General features: G+C 41.9%; 1 protein-coding gene across 3 annotated transcripts; it reads right to left on the bottom strand.

Annotated features, from left to right (window-relative positions):
- Window positions 1-1003: 1003 nt before the first annotated feature.
- Window positions 1004-17258, bottom strand: ZFAND5 (zinc finger AN1-type containing 5). 3 transcript variants are annotated; one of them, XM_064736126.1, is made up of 6 exons: window positions 16982-17258; window positions 13855-14012; window positions 13324-13435; window positions 12814-12911; window positions 2900-3025; window positions 1004-2656 (listed from the first exon to the last, which is right to left on the bottom strand). In XM_064736126.1, the coding sequence occupies exons 2-6, from the start codon at window positions 14003-14005 to the stop codon at window positions 2508-2510; spliced, it is 636 nt and encodes a 211-aa protein (XP_064592196.1). In that variant the 5' UTR covers window positions 14006-14012; window positions 16982-17258; the 3' UTR covers window positions 1004-2507. The 3 variants fall into 3 exon arrangements, with proteins under 3 accessions (XP_064592196.1, XP_064592197.1, XP_064592198.1); XM_064736127.1 differs by lacking the exon at window positions 16982-17258 and adding an exon at window positions 15768-15861; XM_064736128.1 differs by lacking the exon at window positions 16982-17258 and adding an exon at window positions 14595-14664.
- Between the last annotated feature and the right edge of the window lie 824 nt (window positions 17259-18082).

The following is an 18082-nucleotide window of genomic DNA, read 5'->3' as shown; positions in this document are numbered from 1 at the left end:
ACTTAAGTGTAATTTACATGATACAGTTAACGATTTTACAAGAAGTTTTTCATTCCATTCTTTGCTGTACAGATGCACCAAGATCAAATATTTTAACAAGTGTTTGTAAGTGCAACCTCTGTACAAAAAAAAAAATCAGACTGAGATTGAGACCACCATAATCATAAAACAACAATATGAGTACTAGTATCAGTCCTAAACCATTCTAGACAAGAAAGTATCAAAACCAGACAGTTCTCCAAACACCCAGCTACAGGGCACTCTCAGGTAAAAAAACAAAAAAAACCAAAATGCCAACACCTTTATGCTGAAATGCAGTTGCAGATGTTGCTTTAATACGAAAGGTAGAAATACTGTAATTTGGGCGCTTTAAAGCAGTTCCATGGCGAAGTCCCAGAGCATGCCTGTGTTCCCTTACTGGAGGTACACACAGTGGCTGGAGTGTTAACTTATCACATTGACTATCAGCTGACTGGTGGAATACACATTATCCATTTCTGATATAAGCAATTTTTATGGATCATCCAGTATTAATGATGTCTTTCTCCATTGCAACATGTGCTGTGTACTGTATCCTTTTCCTTCCCACTGGAAAGGATAAACCAGGTGTATTTTACCACCTGTATGGGGTGGCTGACACTGACAATAACTGACGAGGTCTGCTGGTGAAGATGTGGACAGAACAGTTTAGTCAGTGTTCTGGCTCTATCACGACAAATCCACTGGAAGTAAGGGAGAGGTTTATTGCTAATACTTTTTTCCCTTTAAAGCACATTGTTATTTGCTGGCATTTTTGTCAGGTCATCAAGTAGTTACCTCTAACCCAGTTGCTCATGGCTATTTGTCTCAAAAAAGCTCGTATATCCAAGTAAGGACAGAGGCAAGCTTACGCATAGGACAATATCTGTAAGAACTTATATTAAACTTTGCACTTGATCCTCTACAAGGTCACATTCTCATTACAGCAAGAACTAAAACCAATGAACTACCATAAAAGGAAGTATTTCCTTCTGTACATTATTTTTATTATTTACATAATACAATATAGCATAGATGCTGGGTAGCTTATGTGCAATACATAAATATGAACTATCTGTACATGTTTGCATATCTAATAACTCAGAAGAACAAAGTTAAAAGCGGAAACCTGACACTTTTAATAGTGAAGTAAAAACCAAGAATGAACACTGGCAACAAAAATCAGGTAGGAGTAGTGCCTTGTGTATGTATGTAACTATTTACAAATGAGAACAGGCATTACCACAACACTAGTCTAAACCATATTTGTTTATATAAAAAACACAAGTTTCATACATCACAAAAACCCCTTCCATTATAACACAGAAGTGATATATATTACCAGACAAGCATCAGTGAAGAATACTGCCTTTTCTAGTTGTTATTGTACAATGCCGTAGATAACGCAGCCCATGCAATACACCCAAGAACACTACAGTCCTATACCCAAGTACAATTAAAAATGATAAAGCAGCCCTCCAAGAGTGGTTCCAGCTACCATTTAAGTCTACAGCAGCCATGTTAGGTATGGTTTTCCATGCAGAACGGTGCAACTGTTACATTTAAAACTAGAAAAATTAATTCCTAATATTCTTTTGAACTTGGAACACACAGAACATAAGTAGTACATGAATAATAAACTGCTCTAGTATTTCAGCAACTTATTCAGACCTGTGTTGCTTGATAGAGATGCTGTGATATGCCTAGAAACATTTGTAACTGTGTTTTGAAAACCAATCTTACAATATTGTGCTACACAACATTTTTAGCTAGGCAAGGAAAAGCGGACAATTCTGTTGCAGGCCAGTTCTTAAGCTCCTAATAGGACATCTCCTTTGGGAACTTTTTTTCAGGATTCTTGAGTTAATGTAATCTTTTAAAAAAGCAATTTTCTTCTCATATGTATCTGATTTTTTTTATTTTTCTCACTGCAGTTGTTAACTGACTAAAATATGGCAAAGACGCTCATCTTACTGTGGTGGTAGACCCCTCTACACAGCTTGCACTCTGCTGGAAAACTAAAATGGGAGTGTGACAACTAAAAGTAGAATGAGATTTTAAATGATAGAAGTAGACTGCAAACTGTTTTGATGTATCCTTCTCCAAAACAGGCATACAACATTAGCCAAACATTAAACACCTCATGCACATCTCAAAAGGCAGAGCTGCTGCACACATGCAGATTGCATACATCTGTTTGGCACATGTGAACTAGAGTCTGTCCTCTGTGCATGTGTATTCCTGCGCAGGTTTCTGATCATCCATCTATTCTGGGGAGGGCATATACATTTTCAAGGGCTGTATCTATCCAATTCTGCCTGTAACAACCACCCAAACATTTGAAGTATCATTTAGACAGACAGGACTAGAAGTAAAACTTTCGAAAACAAAGGAAAATGACCATGCACCTGCTCTTTTCATGGTTTTTAGGATGTATTGAAAAAAAAACCCCACAAAAAGTCAGTCAGTCTTTTCACAAGCACATTAATTTATATTCTCTGAATTTTTTCAGCCACCACAACTGGATTCTCTTTTCTGATTTTTGCTGCAGCTTCTGCTTTGTAATCATATGGGCAGTTATGCTTGTCAGAATAACGGTGAAGTCCACAAAATAGGTTTCCACATCGGCAGTCAAATCCTGTACACAGAAAAAGAAGAAACATTACTAGGAATTAGTTTTTAATTATGGTGTTAATTAAGGGTGCAGTCACTACAAAGGGGACATGTTTGTCTACTGTGATATACAGAGTAAGAAAAATAAATGGACTTACTAAGTTGTGTGAATTGTGAAAAAGCTGGTAAATCTAATAAAACACAATTTTTGTCAAGTTTAATCTAGCAAGATGTAACTAATCATGCAAATTTGACAGTATTCTCATACCTGTAAGGCCAACCTTCTTCCTGCACATGAAACATCTGTTCTTCTTTGGTTTCGGCAGTTCAGCAGCTCTCTCCTCACTCTCTGAAGTACCAGGCTGAGAAACTGATGGGCTTGGTTGAGTAACAACTGTTAAAAGCACGCAAAGGAAATAAGGGTAAAATTTGCTTTTCTTGACTTCATGAGGTATCAAATAGTATGCATACAGTAAGGATTAATTCAACCACTAAGATTCTGACATCTGTTGCCTACAGTACTACGCTGACTAGTCTAAAAACATGAATCAGTAATAAGGATTTTTATCCACCCCTTGCGACTACTTGAGACACTGAGATTATTCTGCACATTTCAACATTTAGGAAATAAATGGCACTTACTCTATATATCTATACAGGCTTGAAAAGCATGACAGAAATTCTGTGTGCACCTTTTATATTTAAATAAATCATACAATTAAAGTAATAATCTAAAAAGTAACAATACTGTCACAGCTAAAGTTGCTGAACACAGATACCTCTGTAGAAGATATAACTAACATGAACATATTTTAGGGAAAAAAAAAAAAAAAAGGAAATTCAGTAATATGTTCCTGCTATAGTACTGGGTCGTTTTGCCACTTCTGCAGTGAAGTCAGGTATCTAAGGCAGCTCACCAGGACAGCAGCTAGGAAGCTGTTAATTCTATGACAGATCGAGAATACAGCTACATAATACACAGTCCTAAAGAGCCCTCATTTAAATAACAAAGTGCAAATTTATATTGCATATTTGTATTTTTTGCAATTTATTCAGTTCTTGTGTTTAAACAGGTATAGTCAAAATGAATACTTTTTCAATTGCCTCTTTAGACATCTTTAGAACATCTTTAGACATGGCTGTTTTATTGAAAAAAGTGTTTTATCTCAAGAATTTAATTTTTTAAATTGATATCCTCTTCATATCCAAAAATGGAACTAAGGAAAGCTGAGAGATGCACTTGTACACAACTGTAATACCTGCTCTTGGTACAAGTTTGCTGAACACTCTCAGAGCATGATAACGTCTATCATAATGTCTATTACAAAATGCATTTCATAATAAATGGAATACGTAAGCCTCAAGGACGTATTTGCAGTTAACTTCATACAAATATGGTTTGTTAGACAAGATTCTTTTGAATAGTACTTGCTTGTTAAAATTGTATTTGCATTGTCATAGAAAACTTCACAATTCACTGCACAAGAAATGCCCCAGGCAAGACTTCACAATCTAAACAACACTTATAAGCAACAAACTCTCAGAAGTAACAGGGAACCTTCAGTGCTCATCATCAAGAAATTTCTTGCAGTAAAACAAATGACTGCTAACATTATTTTATACCTCTACATCATAGCAACAGAGCTAATGAGCAACCAAGGTCATTTACAACCTGTTGTTTTTCTTTGGTCACATTGCAGATATTTTATAACCCTTTTTTGATGGAAACAATTTGTTTTGATTAAGATTTTCTAGATGAACAAATACGACACTCTGAACCTGTCTTTAAATCCTAAGACAATCAGTGTTCAGTACCAGTTTGTCTACCAGAGAGCCTGTGACCAAAAACAGGCCTAACAGCCAGCAGTATCACAAACTGAGTGTACCTGTTAGATGCTATGCACCTTGGCTAAGAGCTGTCAGCTATGGCCTTAAAAAAATACAAAGACTGAACACCTCTCCAAAGGTATAGTCAAATATCTTTTTTTAAGATTTGTTATATTGCTAGTTTGTTTCAAAATAAAAAGCAAATTGTAAGCCAAAACAGATGAATAAGAGGAACCAGAAACACACACATTGCAATTTGTTGAGTAGTTAGTAAAGAGAAAGCTTTGTCTGCGTCAGAAGTAATTTAAAAATCTGAGCCCTGGGAGCATGCATGCTGTTTCAATCATTGTTAAGAAAATATAGAGGGTGGCAAATAAACAGTGACAAAAGGTCACTCACAACATACACTAAGAAAAAATGAAAATGAGAAGAGAATCATTTATATCACTGCCTATATAATATGTCAACACATATCAACAAGGAAGCCAAAATTAAAACTTCCCAGGAATTATCAAGACAAAAAGCTTAGTAGATCACTCCATCACAAAACAAAGCCTCTGAGAAAAAATTAATCTAGGGAAAATTGTTACCAATTACTACAAGTATACTTCCATCTATATCTTCCAAGTATACAAGTTTCTTCCATGAAGAAACTGCAACAATGGCAGCCCACAATGTGTAAAGCGATGAAAGTGATTCTAAGAAACTGCAGCAGCACGTTCCCTGAAAAGGCTGCTGAACAGGATATTTCCCCCACAACTAACACATCTTCCAAGGAGGAAAAGCAGGACACAACATGCAGTAATAGTCACTGAAAGGTACCAAGCCAAGAGGGGACATAGCTCCCTAAATCCAAACTAAAATGTTCCATTTATTACTCTCCAAGAATAAAGGATTCTGCTGTTATTTTATGCCACCAGACTTTAGTCTGATTGGCTTTTATGATGCTAAATGTTCATAAATGTGCTTCTGAGTAATGGCAAGGACAGCTGAAAAAGTTGCCCACCCTGTGCCCTAGAACTCAGAACAAAATTCCTTTTTCATCACCCTACAGATGAAAAATACTGAAAACTGCAGTTGTTCTGCCATGACATCAGGAGCCTACCTAAATCAAAATACTGTTCTTACAGTTGTTTGCCACAAAAGGCTTCCTTTAACACAAAAGACAAATCCAACTGGGCAAGTACAATTCCGGTCCTCAAGATATTAACTTAAATTCATGCCAGAAATCACAGTGTTAATCAAAGTGCACAAAATGATTTATGTATCACTATAGAACAGGTAGCTGAAAAAGTGCCAAAAGCTGTAAAATAGTGGTTGCTGGTACCCGTCAACCTGCTTTCTCAGTAACAGTGTTCAGAGGAAGCAAAGTCCTCACACTAAAACTTCTCACCGCTGTAAAAGAGCTCTTACTGGTATGATGCACTTTTTTATCCTGATCTCCAAACTGGAGAAACATGGAACTGAATGATTAACTATGTGGTTGATAAGGAATTGACTGGATGGACACAGCCAGAGAGGTGTGGTCAGTGGTTCTATGTCCAGTTGGAGACTGGTGATGAGTGGCATCCCTTAGGGCTCTGTCTTGGGAATCCTGCTCTTGCATGTCTTAATCAGTTACACAGACAGGGATTATGTGCATTCTCAGCATGAAGGAGGGAATGCCAGAAAGGGAGATCTGGACAAACTTGAGAAATGGGCTCAAGACCTGTCCATCTACTCTGCTACTGCACATCCCATCTGGAGTGCTGAATCCAGCTCTGGGGTTCTCAGCACAGGAAAGATGTAAATCTGCGGGGTTAACCAGAGGAGGGCCACAGAGATGATCAGGAGGCTGAAACACCTCTCCTATGAAGCCAAGCTGAGAGAAATGGGGTTGCTCAGCACGGAGATGACAAGGCTCTAGGAATACCTTACAGAAACCTTTCCAGCTTTAGACGGATAATAAAACAAAGGGATAGATTTAAATGTGGGCAGATAGTGATAGGATCCAGGGAAACACTTTTGAATTACATGATAGATATACATGAGCTGTTAGGCAGAAATTCTTTACTCTAAGATTAGTGATGCACAGGAACAGAGGACTTGGAACTAGATGATCTATAAAACCCTTTCCAACCCAAATGGTTCTATGGTTCTGTGTAGCCCCCTCCATCACCCTGGTCATGTCCTCTCGTCTCTGGTTCAAGACCTGCAAAGATTTACTTCACTCAAATTTTACCAGATCAGTTCTCCTAGTACAATGCCAAAAACTTTAGGGACAACTGATTTTCAGAACTGGATAGGCTTTTATTAACACTATTTTGGTCTTACATGATTGCCTGCAGGGACTATAAATATGCATTACCACCATGGCCAATGATGGCTATTATCCTAGCAAATTAAAGACTAACCTAATCCTATACTGGATGAGTCTGCCTGAAAAAGTCTACACAAATGCAGGCATTTCATCACGAATTTTGGAAAATTTCCTTCAAATGTAGCCTTAAGATAAGATGCATCCTTACAAGAGGAGCAGCAAGGCCACTGATGGAACCACCTACAGGACAAAGTACAACAGCTACTCAATCTACATGCAAAAAGGTTCTATGAACTTAAGAATAAAGTTCTTCTTAGACTCACGGGAATCGAAGAAACAGAAAAAACAAAACAAGAGAGAGAAAAGGTCAAGTCAGAAGTTATCCAAAATACATTAGATGCATTTCTGCAGTTATGGACCTGAAACAATAGTAGCAGTAACAGAAGTACTAGACACAATACAATCCTTAGACTGCATATGAGCACAACTGCCCTAGTTTCAGCTGGGATAGAGTTATTTTATTCTCAGTAGCTGGTACAGTGATGCAATTTGGATTCAGTATGAGAATAATGCTGATATATTACTAGTGTCAAATAATAAAACTAGTGTTTTAAATATTGCTAAATAGTGCTTTTACTTTAAAACAAAGACTTCTCAGTTTCACGTGCTCTGCAAACAAACAGGTGCACAAAAAGCCAGGAGAGAGAATCACTGGGACAGCTGACCTGAATGAACAAGCCAAAGAATAATCCACACATCAGAACACACTTCCCCCAATGTATAAATGGGGAGTGTTGGGGAGTGTTGACTGGGAGCTGCCAACCACTGCTGGGGAATGAGCTGGGCATCAGTCAGCAGTTGGTAACCAAATGTAGTATGCATCACTGGTGAAATATCTGGAGTTTATTCTTTCTTCTCCTCTTCTCATTACAATTATATTGTTACTACCATCAGCATTGCTTATCTTACTTCATTTTAATTGTTAAGCTTTTTTATCTTAACACATGGGGTTTAATTTTTTCCTCCTCCGACTGTCCTCAGCACTGGAGAGCAAGAACTGAGTGAGTGGTTGCATAGCACCTAGCTGTCAGCTGGGGTTAGTCTAAGACAACAAGGTGCTCGTACATAAAACTTTAGTCTGGAAGGATGGGCAGTACCTGCTATGCTTTGTTGAACTTTTGCTCAGGAACTATAACTTCTATGCCAACCTATGTGCCTGTGATGAAAGGCTGCAGAACAAACGTCCATCATGGTTACTCTCATGCTGAAGAGTGGGAATATAAATGTTCTGCAGCATGCCACTCACTTCTCCATGCCTAACTCTTAAGTCTAACTCTTCTATTTGCGTATTTAATACCTTAAATTAATATGCCCATTAACACAACATACTGATTCCCCAGTCACAGAAACACAGTTTAATTTGGTTATCATAAAGACTTGACATGCATGGTGTATCACTATTAAATAATAACAATAATGTGCTATCACCAACACACAGAGCACCAGCAGTTAGGTCCTCAGCGCTTTTCTGTGCAGTGGACAGCTTCAGCGCTTACAAGAGACTTAATTTCTGAAATTTTTCAATCAGGAGTGTTTACCAAAGCTACAGCAGGCATGGGAAACATGAAGACAAGCTAATTACTTCAAACACAATATAGAATGTTACTAATACAATGTAACTGTTTACAGCAAGCAACGTGGCAAAACTAGTACAGCCATGTGTAAAAACAAACCGGAACAAACAAGGCACTCATTACAAACAGATTTATGGAACATCATGTACGTACATCTTGATCTTACCCGACATCATAAGCTACCTTACTTACATTTTACCAGAGTATTACCTGCAACACACTGCCTCTACCTACAGCATAGCAAGGGTAACCCGTTACAGGGTCTCTCAACCTGAATGCTCAACAGCTGTAAAACAGCTCTAACCCTAACAGCTTGATTGAGAGCAGAGAAATGCCAACCAGCATCGCCTGCAGTCTTCTAACACTGCGGCTGCTGAATGACAGGATAAGTCACAGCATGGACAGAAGTTGACAGTATTTACATATTTTTAAAATATGTAACTTACACAATACCATTATCAGTTTAATTTCTGGTTTACTTTTTCATAAGCCATACTACTTACATATAACACTACACCCTAATCAGAGCATTACTGCATTAAAAAACCCAACCCAATCAAAAACAACCACAAAAAGTACTAAATTCTTGAGCCAGTGCAGATACTGTGTCTGGAAACACTGACAGACCTGACTAGAAGCTGATAATTTAGCAAAGTAATCACCTACAAAAGTCTAAGAAAATGCTAAAAATATGCTGTGCATTAAAACAATACAATTGTTGAAACAAACTTATTTTTAAAACCATTTATTTATAGCGGTGGATTGGTTTTGTATGGCCCGTTTTTGGTAGTGCAAGGCTACAGAGGTGGCTTCTATCAGAAGATGGTAGAAGCTTCTTCCACAACTGGCAGAGCCAATCCCTGGTAGCTCCAAAGTGGGATGTGCTGCTTTCTGCCAATCAGAAAGCAGCACATCCCACTTTGGGTAACACCTCTGTGGTAACATTTAAGTAGAAAGAAAAAGAGAAGTTGCTGCACAGCATCAGTTGCAATCACTTGTGAGCAGAACAACTCTGCAGACACCAAGATCAGTGAAGGAGGGGCAGGAGGTGCTCCAGGCATTGGAGCGGAGATTCCCCCGCAGCCTGTGGTGCAGACCATCGTGAAAAGCTGTGCCCCTGCAGCCACGGATGTCTACGGGGATGCAGAGATCCATGTGCAGCCCAGGGAGGAGCCCCAGGCCAGAGCAGGGGGATGCCTCAAGGGAGGCTGTGACCCCATGGGAGCAGACAGGGGCTCTGCTCCCATGCTGGAGCAGCCTGTCTTTGAAAGACTGTACCCCATGGAAAAGTTACCCACCCTGCAGCAGTCTGAGGGGTGCCATTGCCCATGGAATGGACTCATATTGCAGCAGTTCTCAGGGACCTGCTGCTCGTGACATACACTCATGTTGGATAAATTCAGAGAGCTCTCTTCAGTGGGAGGGACCCCACAGTGCAGTAAGCGAATGACTCCTCTCCCTGAGCAGGAGGCGCCTTGGGTGATGACCTGACCACAACCCTGGCTCCTGGCACCACTGGGTAGGAGGCACAGAGGATGTCGGGGGAAGGTGTTTTTAAGGTCTGATTTTACTTCTCATTATCCTGTTCTGATCTTGTTAATGATAAACTCCACACCTCTAATTCAAGTCTGTTTTGCCCCTGACAGGTATCTGGGGAGGGATCTCTCTCCATCCTTATCTCAACCCATTAACCCATCATTTTATTTTCTCTCCCCTGTCCAGCTGAGGAGGGGAGTGAGGCTTTCATGGGTGCCTGGAATCCAGTCAAGACTCAGAGCACTTCAACAAGTTACAAGAAAACAATCATGTGAGTTACAACGGAGTTACATCCACCATGCCTTTCTTCAGATGTTAAGGTACAATTGTCTTAGCACCAGGTTTGCTCTGAAGGCGAATCTAGGTTGCAACCTCAATCTGAGCAAAGAAAAAACAAAAATTCCCAACAAAATAAATAGAAACAAGCTTGTTAAACTTCACAGTGTAGTATATGATAGAGATAATTCATGCTATATATGTATAAAATACATCCCTTGGCTGGGAGCAGAGTCTTATTTTTATTCAATTAGTTGCCAGACAAAAAAAATATCAAGTCTGTTAAAAGTATGAATGAAAGCTTCCTGGGCCATGATTGCTGACTTCCCTGGAATGTCTAAGCCACTCACGACGACCTGCACCTGGGAAGATTGCATCTACCATACTCAAGCACTGGCACCACTCTGCTACATGTGAATGAAGGCTCTTCCAAAGTGTTCAGACAACCATCTAGACACCTGGACTTACTTTTGTCTATTCCTGCACACGTATGGCCCCAATTCTACATGTGAAGAGACACAAAGGAACATTCAGTCATCCCTGCCTCAGGCAGAATACACTGTATATAAGCTAGCTGTTGAAGCAGTCGGGGTGAACCACTGGGGAGACGCTGACACTTTGTCAGTTGGATCCCGGTTCACCCCGTGCCGACACCTGGGGTTGATGCTGCCTTGGCTGTGGTGGTTTTTCTCAAAATTTTATGTTGTTAACAATCTAATAACTCATTGCTAAATTTTCTTATAGATTTGGTTTCCGATTTGATAATTTATAACGATAGTTTATTTTTTCTCAACTTCTCCACTTTCTAGTCAGTTGTTTCAATTCCAAAAGTAAAAAAGTATAATTTTATGCTACAGGATTGCAAAAACAAATAATTTACCAGATGTAATCCTTCTTTTAAAGTTTCTGATTTGTAAGGGAAGCATACAAAATCTCTTTTGCTAATGAACAGCTGGCAAAAGAGAATGTGACTTCATACTTTTGAAGATACAGCTCATGATCTAGTACCGTCCAGTTACGATATTGCCTCTAGTGTCAGCCTATGCTGATAGCTACATGTTTATTTCATTAACAACTCTATGACTGTATTATTTTAGAGAATCATATCTAAAAGAGAGTATTAACTTTTGTTGCTATCAGGTGATGCAAATTATTTACAATTGTTCCAGTTTGTCTTCAAGAGACCAACACATAATGGATGCTACTGGAAAAAGGGAAGATAAAAAATCTGCCTAGTCCAGACACATCAGGAACTTTTATTAAAAAGTCCAGGCCAGCTTTTCTTGCCTGCAAGACACAGAGTAATGCACCACTAAATATAGCAAACACTGTTAAATTAAGAAGTCCAACAAACCCTAAGAATAGTATATAAGGACATTATCTTACACTGTCTAGGATCTATGCCAAACAATAACACTTAAAAGGGAATTTGGGCATCATAGCAGCTGAGGCTGCCTCATGAATTTACAGGTGTGTTCTCTCAGAAGGTAGTTTTTTCAAGTTTTCAAGTTTTTCCAGAGCCATTTAAGTTCTCTGGTAGTATTTCCAACCATCTCTACACAAGCTTGTGACAGCTTTTACTGAAAATAAAAACCCTTTGTACAAATACTTTGTAAATTAACATAAAGTGTCAGAACAGTCTTTGTTGGCAAAGATATAACTAGATAAAAACCACTTTGATAGAGTGCTTTGCAGCATCTGATGCCATTTTTATCTCAATGACTTCAAAACTGGAGAAACAGATTTTATCTTCAGCTTGAGTAAATAGATTTCCTACTACACACATCAGTTTTTAGTTTTTAAAACTGTTTCAGAGCTGGTAAATAAAAAAAAAACCTTTGGATTTGTTAAGAACAAAACAAGTGTTTTAAGCGTTAAGATATCCATTTGGTACAAATTCAGTTGTTCACTAGTTAGGTTAAGCAAGCTGCCCTCCCTCTCTGCCTCAGTACAAGAAATAGCTCAGTCCTCGAAGTTTTACTGCTCCAGCTACAACAATCCAACATGAGCATAAAACTGTTAAATGGACAATTCACACATAACATTTAAAGCTGCAACTACCCTACATCCCTGAAACAATGCATTGAGTATATCTAGGGATTACTCAATTAGTTCAAGAACCCTAAGCAACTTCTGTTAATGTTTCTAAACCACCTGTTCTCCCTTCCCCAACAGCCTCACTTCTCTGTAGAATGGAATTTATTAAGCACCATTCTCCAAACACAACAAGCCATTTTGACTGCCATGAGTCCGCTGGAATTGTTCTGCTAGATAACATACCGAATCCAAACAGTTCCACTTCAAAACAGAACACCTTGCCCTAATATGATTTTAGAGTGCCTCACCTTTAAAAACAAATGTTAGGGATCTAAAGACACCCCTATAAGTGTAAAATCTTTTACTCACAATTAACATATATTTAAAAGCTGCTCTGGAATAAAGAAAAAGGAACTAGTCCTTTTTCTTTATTCTGAGCAGACTGTACTCAAAAAGCATCCTAAACACATTTCTTAAGACCACCACCACAACAGGAGATGGCTACTCAGAAAGTAAACACACTCTGCACTCATGTTAAGACATTGGTTATGACCAGTGTTGCCGAGAACATACCTGGCTCAGTCTCTGTTTTCGGTTTTAATTCCTCCTCTCTTGAAATGCTCATTTCTGTCATTTGCTGTGTTACAGGCAAAGCGGCAACAGGCACGTTTCTGTTTAAGCACAGTGAAACACAAAATTTACATCAGTTTTACATTAGTAATAAAAGCTTGAACTCTTCAGACCCATTAATGAACTATTGGTTTAGTCACTATTGATACATTTTCCCAACCTATACTTCTACTATCTTCAAAATACTTCTTTATTATATTTTAGATTGTAGTATTTTAGAAAAAAACAGGCAAGCCTGTAACAAATTAGTTCCGTAGATAAACAAAACCCACTCCTTTTACTGCAGTACTACAACACCAAATATCTGAATGATTTTTCAATTTACATGGATTCATAGAGCCCTGTCAGGCCCATTTTCTTCTGCAGGCACTCACTGCAACAGGACAGGATTGCTGCAAGCCTTCTAGCAAACACACAGCTCATTCAACCGTCACAGTACAACCTTTATTTTACCTTGTTTTTTCAGATGTGCTGCCAGCAGCACCTTCACAGTTGTTTAAGCTAGTGTCTGCTCTCTGTACAGATGCAGAGTCTGAGGTAGGACTGTTTGAACCACTGGTTGTTCCTATGTAACAAGAATTTGACAAGTTATGAACAAATCACAGAAAACACATTAATTAAATAGTCTCCTATACAGCTATGAACTGCCTGCATACAATCTTCAATGCTACTGCTTATTATTTTTTACTTAAAGACATTTTTACATAATAACCAAAACAGAGATTGCATTAAAAAAATGCTAACAGAAGTGGCTAAGTGGGAAAGCAAGTTACGATTGAATGCCAAGCAAACCAGAACATTACACAAAAATTATTTTTATCTTTACTGTGCTTTTAAGTCGTATTTTCTTTGAATATTCATTCTTTCAGTTCAGCCTTCAGAAGTTCTCTAACAAAACGTTCTAATAACCCTTGTAATTCTCTGTATATTTAATTTCTACAGAAATAGAGAAACCCAACCCCCAAAAATTCTCCACACTCTTACCCATTGGGCTGATTCTACCACTATTCTGCTGTCGCTGAAGATGTTCTTTGTAGCAAACTGAACACATCCCATTTGTCCTAGGATTTCCATAAAATCCACATCCTGTACTACACAGCATAGGCCCTGGGGTCTGGTTTGTCTCCTGAGTCATCTCGATGCTGTAAATAAAATCAAAAACTGCATTAGGAGCAGGCATGCCACCAAAATCAATTACAGGGTTAAACGTATTAAGAATTTAAAGAATTTTAAGTATATCTGCTCATCCTGCCTCACCAAGTGATATCACCATTCTTAAAGAGGGTTATATGAACATTAATATACCATTCAAGACTGCAATTTATTGCTAAGTAACATCATTATGAACCTTTAGTACAAGACAAAGTGTCATCAGACTAATACTGAGAAATAATATACTTGCTGAGCACTGAACTGCATGTGCAAGTTAATTTGACAGACAAAAATCCTTCTTAAGTGCTAGCTTCTGAGCACTAACAGGGATATGCAGAATAAGTAAGACTATGCTCACACCAACAAAACAGTCCTGGCAAATAATATAGCTTATTTTTCTGGACTCCAGCAGAGCCAAGAGACTCCAGCAGAAAAGCCCTGCTTTTTCAGCACTGATCTTTCATCATTTTGAGGCTAATTTCACAATTACTCTCACAACAGTCTTCCAAGGGAGATAACAATAACAACTCCAAACTATTGAATATGTTCTGTTACATAGCTTACACACTTACAGAAGAAAAAAATCCCTTCTCTAATCAGGTTCTGTCAAGACTTCTAAGCCCTCCAGAGCCAGTCAGTGCTAAGCATGTTAGAAATAATATCTTCATGTTCACCGCCTGTTAACCTCTGAAAAGAAAGGTTAGTAGAAAAAGGCATAGCAGCCAAATCCTTGACTCCCAAGGGCAATAAAACTGGAACACGGTAATCATGCATTTGCTACAAATTGAAGTAATGTAACAATATTGCACTAAAATTTAAATTTAGTAGAAGCTGCGCATATGGCATCTGAAGACATTTTAGTATAAACTTTGGATTGCTGTTTTCCTATTCAGAAACAGTCACAGTAAGAGATATTTGACAGTTGAGATTTGCTAGAAGTCAAAAATGCCAAAAGCAAATTCGTTACAGCATAAAGAAAAATGATTCTAATTAAGAGAGCTCACACGGCAAGTAGTACTTATGTTTCCCAGTACAACTGCAACTGACAGGTGCCTTTAGCTAAACTAAACTTCTGGGATGACAGTAAGCAAAACCGGGAGAAAGTAAACAAGCAAAATTCATCCTGTCAGCTAGTGGTCACAAGACCTAATTTTCCAGGTATATATAGCTGTACTATTTATAGCTTTTAACACCTTCCAGGTATAAATAGCATTCTTTCTGGCTACAACATGACTTCACACTTTATCTGATACAATTTTACAGCCAAACACACGAGCAAAGGAGCTACAAGAAAGCCCGACCCACCTAGAGGAAATCTGAAAAAATCTTGTCATCTTTGACAAGACACAGAATTATGTCTACATAACACAGAAAAATAATACTGCTGCCCTTTTGTTACTAGCCAGGTAAGATCAATATGCTATCAAACACACTGCCAACATCAACTGACCTGTTTTATTTCCCAGTTAGTGCCCTAAAATTTCACCACTTACTAAATGTTGCTTTAGGCGCCAACTCTAATATTCCAGCGCACACTAGAAACTCAGCAGCTCCTTTGGTCGGCAGAGTGTTACCCTACTTGAAATGCATGACCCTGACGGAACGTTGCTACCCAACGCTGAACAAACAAGTCACGCTTTTTTAGGCTCCGGGAGACGGCCGGGGTTTCACCCGCGTTCATTTTCAAGGCGCCGCCCGACAAGGGGAACCCCGCTACGGCTGCCGCCCCTCGACCGACGCCTTACCGCAGCTCCGGGCCGGGCCCTGCGCGCTCGGCGGTGCCGCTGCCGCCGCGGCGGGCCGGTCACATGGGCGGACGAGCGCCTGCGCTTCCGCCTGTCAGACGGCGGCGTGACGGGCCCGGGCCGCCCGCTGAAGTCAGCCCCTATTTATATCTCCCGCAGGCCGCCGGCTCCGGGAGGAGGCGCCGGCGAAACCCGACTGCCCTTCCCTTCCAGGGAGGAGCGGGGAGAGCGGGTGCTGACCTGCAGCCCAGAAAATGCGGCATTACCAGCCCGCCGCCTCCCGCGATGGGCGCCCCAAAGCAACCATCGCTCCACCAATGCGCCCCGCAACACGGGGCGGGCAGGGTTACACCCAACCGCTCATCTTCGAGAGGAGGGAAAAAGATAATCAAAAAAGGTCTTCTTCCACCAGGACCTCGCCGTCATCAGCCCAACTTGGAGAAAGGGGAGGGTAAATCCCGTTAGCGGCCCCGGCCGCGCACCTCAGTCATCCCCTCGGGCCCGAGGCCATGGCCGGGCTGCCGCCGTCCAGCCGGGCGATCCCGCACTGGCGGCGTAACGACAAAAACGAGGGTCCCAACGCGCGCTGAAAGCAGCCCGAAAACCTGGGCACTGCGTTAGCAACGGGCTCACTGACCTACATACCGAATGGCCTCAACATCCTCCTTCCGAAAAGGGATCACGATAAACACGAGAAACACAGGAACAAAACAAAAGAAGGACGCACAAAGGCTGCGTGGGTCACTCGCCGCTCACTCGCGTTCGGCAGAGCCCAGTGTCGGTATCGGGGAACCGAACCAGAGCAGGGCGCTCCCCAGACGGCTGCAGTCCGGCGGCTGACTTAGACAAAGCGGGGGGCCCTGCCAAGCGCCCGCAGTGCCGCGCATCTTAACCGCGTCTCCCACCCCCTCCGCCTCCCCCGACACCCGGACACAAAAGACCCGCGAGGCTGCCGGGCTGAGGAGCGGCAGCAGCGGATGGGGGTCTCCAGCTCGGCCGCTCCTCGCAACCGCCTGAGTCACGGTCGGCCCCGCCGCCGGCAGGCCCCACGCCGCCGCTAGACACAGGAACCTCACTGTCTCGCCGCCTGCGCTGCCCCGCAGCGGCCCCGCCGAAGGCCGAACGCAACGAGGCCGCCCGAGAGGAGGCCCGGGCACACCCCGTCGCGGTAAAGGCCCCGCGGAGCCGAGCCCAGCATACCACCCCTCACCCACCTGTTCCCGGCGGGGGCCACAAACCCCGCGACGGGTGCCGTAGAAGGCGCCTCGGACAGTTCCGGGCGGCTGCGGGGAGAGCGGGGGTAGCGGGGGGCGCCGGGCTGGCGGCCGCGCCGCCGCCGCTTCGCTCCTTTGTTCCCGCAGCGGCAGCGGCGGCCGTGTCGGCAGCGGCGCGAGGCGGGACCCGCCGTGCGTGGAAGGCGGGCGGCGGGAAAGCGCTGGAGGCGGGTGGGTGGGGAGGGGGAAGAAGAAGACGGCGACGAGGAGGAGGAGGAGAGGGAGGAGGAGGAAAAAGAAGAGGAGGAGGAGGAGGAGGAGGAGGAGGGAGGAGCCCAGCCCGCCCGGCGGACGCGGCTCCTCCCTCTGCCCGCCCGCCGGTGCATGCGTGCTGCCGGCCCGCGCTCCGCCCGTTGCCGCTCTGGGGCGGGGCGCTCCCGGTGCCCGCCCGCCGTTCTGTCCCCAAGCCACGTCACCGAGCGCGGGAGCCCCGGGCCGGGAAGGCTCCTCGCTGCCGGAGCGCCTGCTAGGTGCGCAATTACCGCTAGGTGTCCGGGGGACGGAGCGTCTCAGCGCCGGCACACTGCGGCGCTCTTGGAGAATTGGAGAACGTAGATTGCCTTTAAAACAAAATTTTCTTGGGTATTTCTTTTTATTTGACCTAAATTTGCCTACAAGATTCAGCCGGCTTGTGAGATGGAATGTCAAAATGCAGGAGCATTGCTCCGAAAGGGAAGAGAACGTCCAGTTTAAACTGCCGATTATAAATTTAATTGCCAGGTGTCTGATAACTGTTCTTTCGCTGCTCTGAAGAGCTGAGCTTCACAGAACAGAATGAATAAGGAAATAACTGTATGTTTTACTTAACCCAATGATGAGCTAATTCCATATGCCATTTTGGACTGAATCTTATCCTGAAGAGGTTACTACCTTCAAAAATACTGTGAGATTCACAAAAAACTGCCTTGGAGACCTTTTCTAATTTGTGATGTTTGGAATGTTAGGGACCCATAAAAGGAGGACATCCCCAGGGTAACCCTATGATTTCATAACAAGGAGCAAAAGAATATGTGCATCTTTAGAACCCGCAGCTTCAAAGGA

Source organism: Zonotrichia leucophrys, chromosome Z (genome assembly GCF_028769735.1).
Source record: "Zonotrichia leucophrys gambelii isolate GWCS_2022_RI chromosome Z, RI_Zleu_2.0, whole genome shotgun sequence".
NCBI classification, from domain to species: domain Eukaryota; kingdom Metazoa; phylum Chordata; class Aves; order Passeriformes; family Passerellidae; genus Zonotrichia; species Zonotrichia leucophrys.
This window is presented reverse-complemented; position numbering and strand designations above follow the sequence as displayed.

Excerpts from the sequence above, each read along its gene's own strand:
- ZFAND5 (XM_064736126.1), bottom strand. The coding sequence starts at position 14,005 with ATGACTCAGGAGACAAACCAGACCCCAGGGCCTATGCTGTGTAGTACA. Across the intron at positions 13,436-13,854 it reads TGGTAGAATCAGCCCAATGG|GAACAACCAGTGGTTCAAAC; the intron begins GTAAGAGTGTGG and ends CTTGTTACATAG. Across the intron at positions 2,657-2,899 it reads GAAGAAGGTTGGCCTTACAG|GATTTGACTGCCGATGTGGA; the intron begins GTATGAGAATAC and ends TTCTGTGTACAG.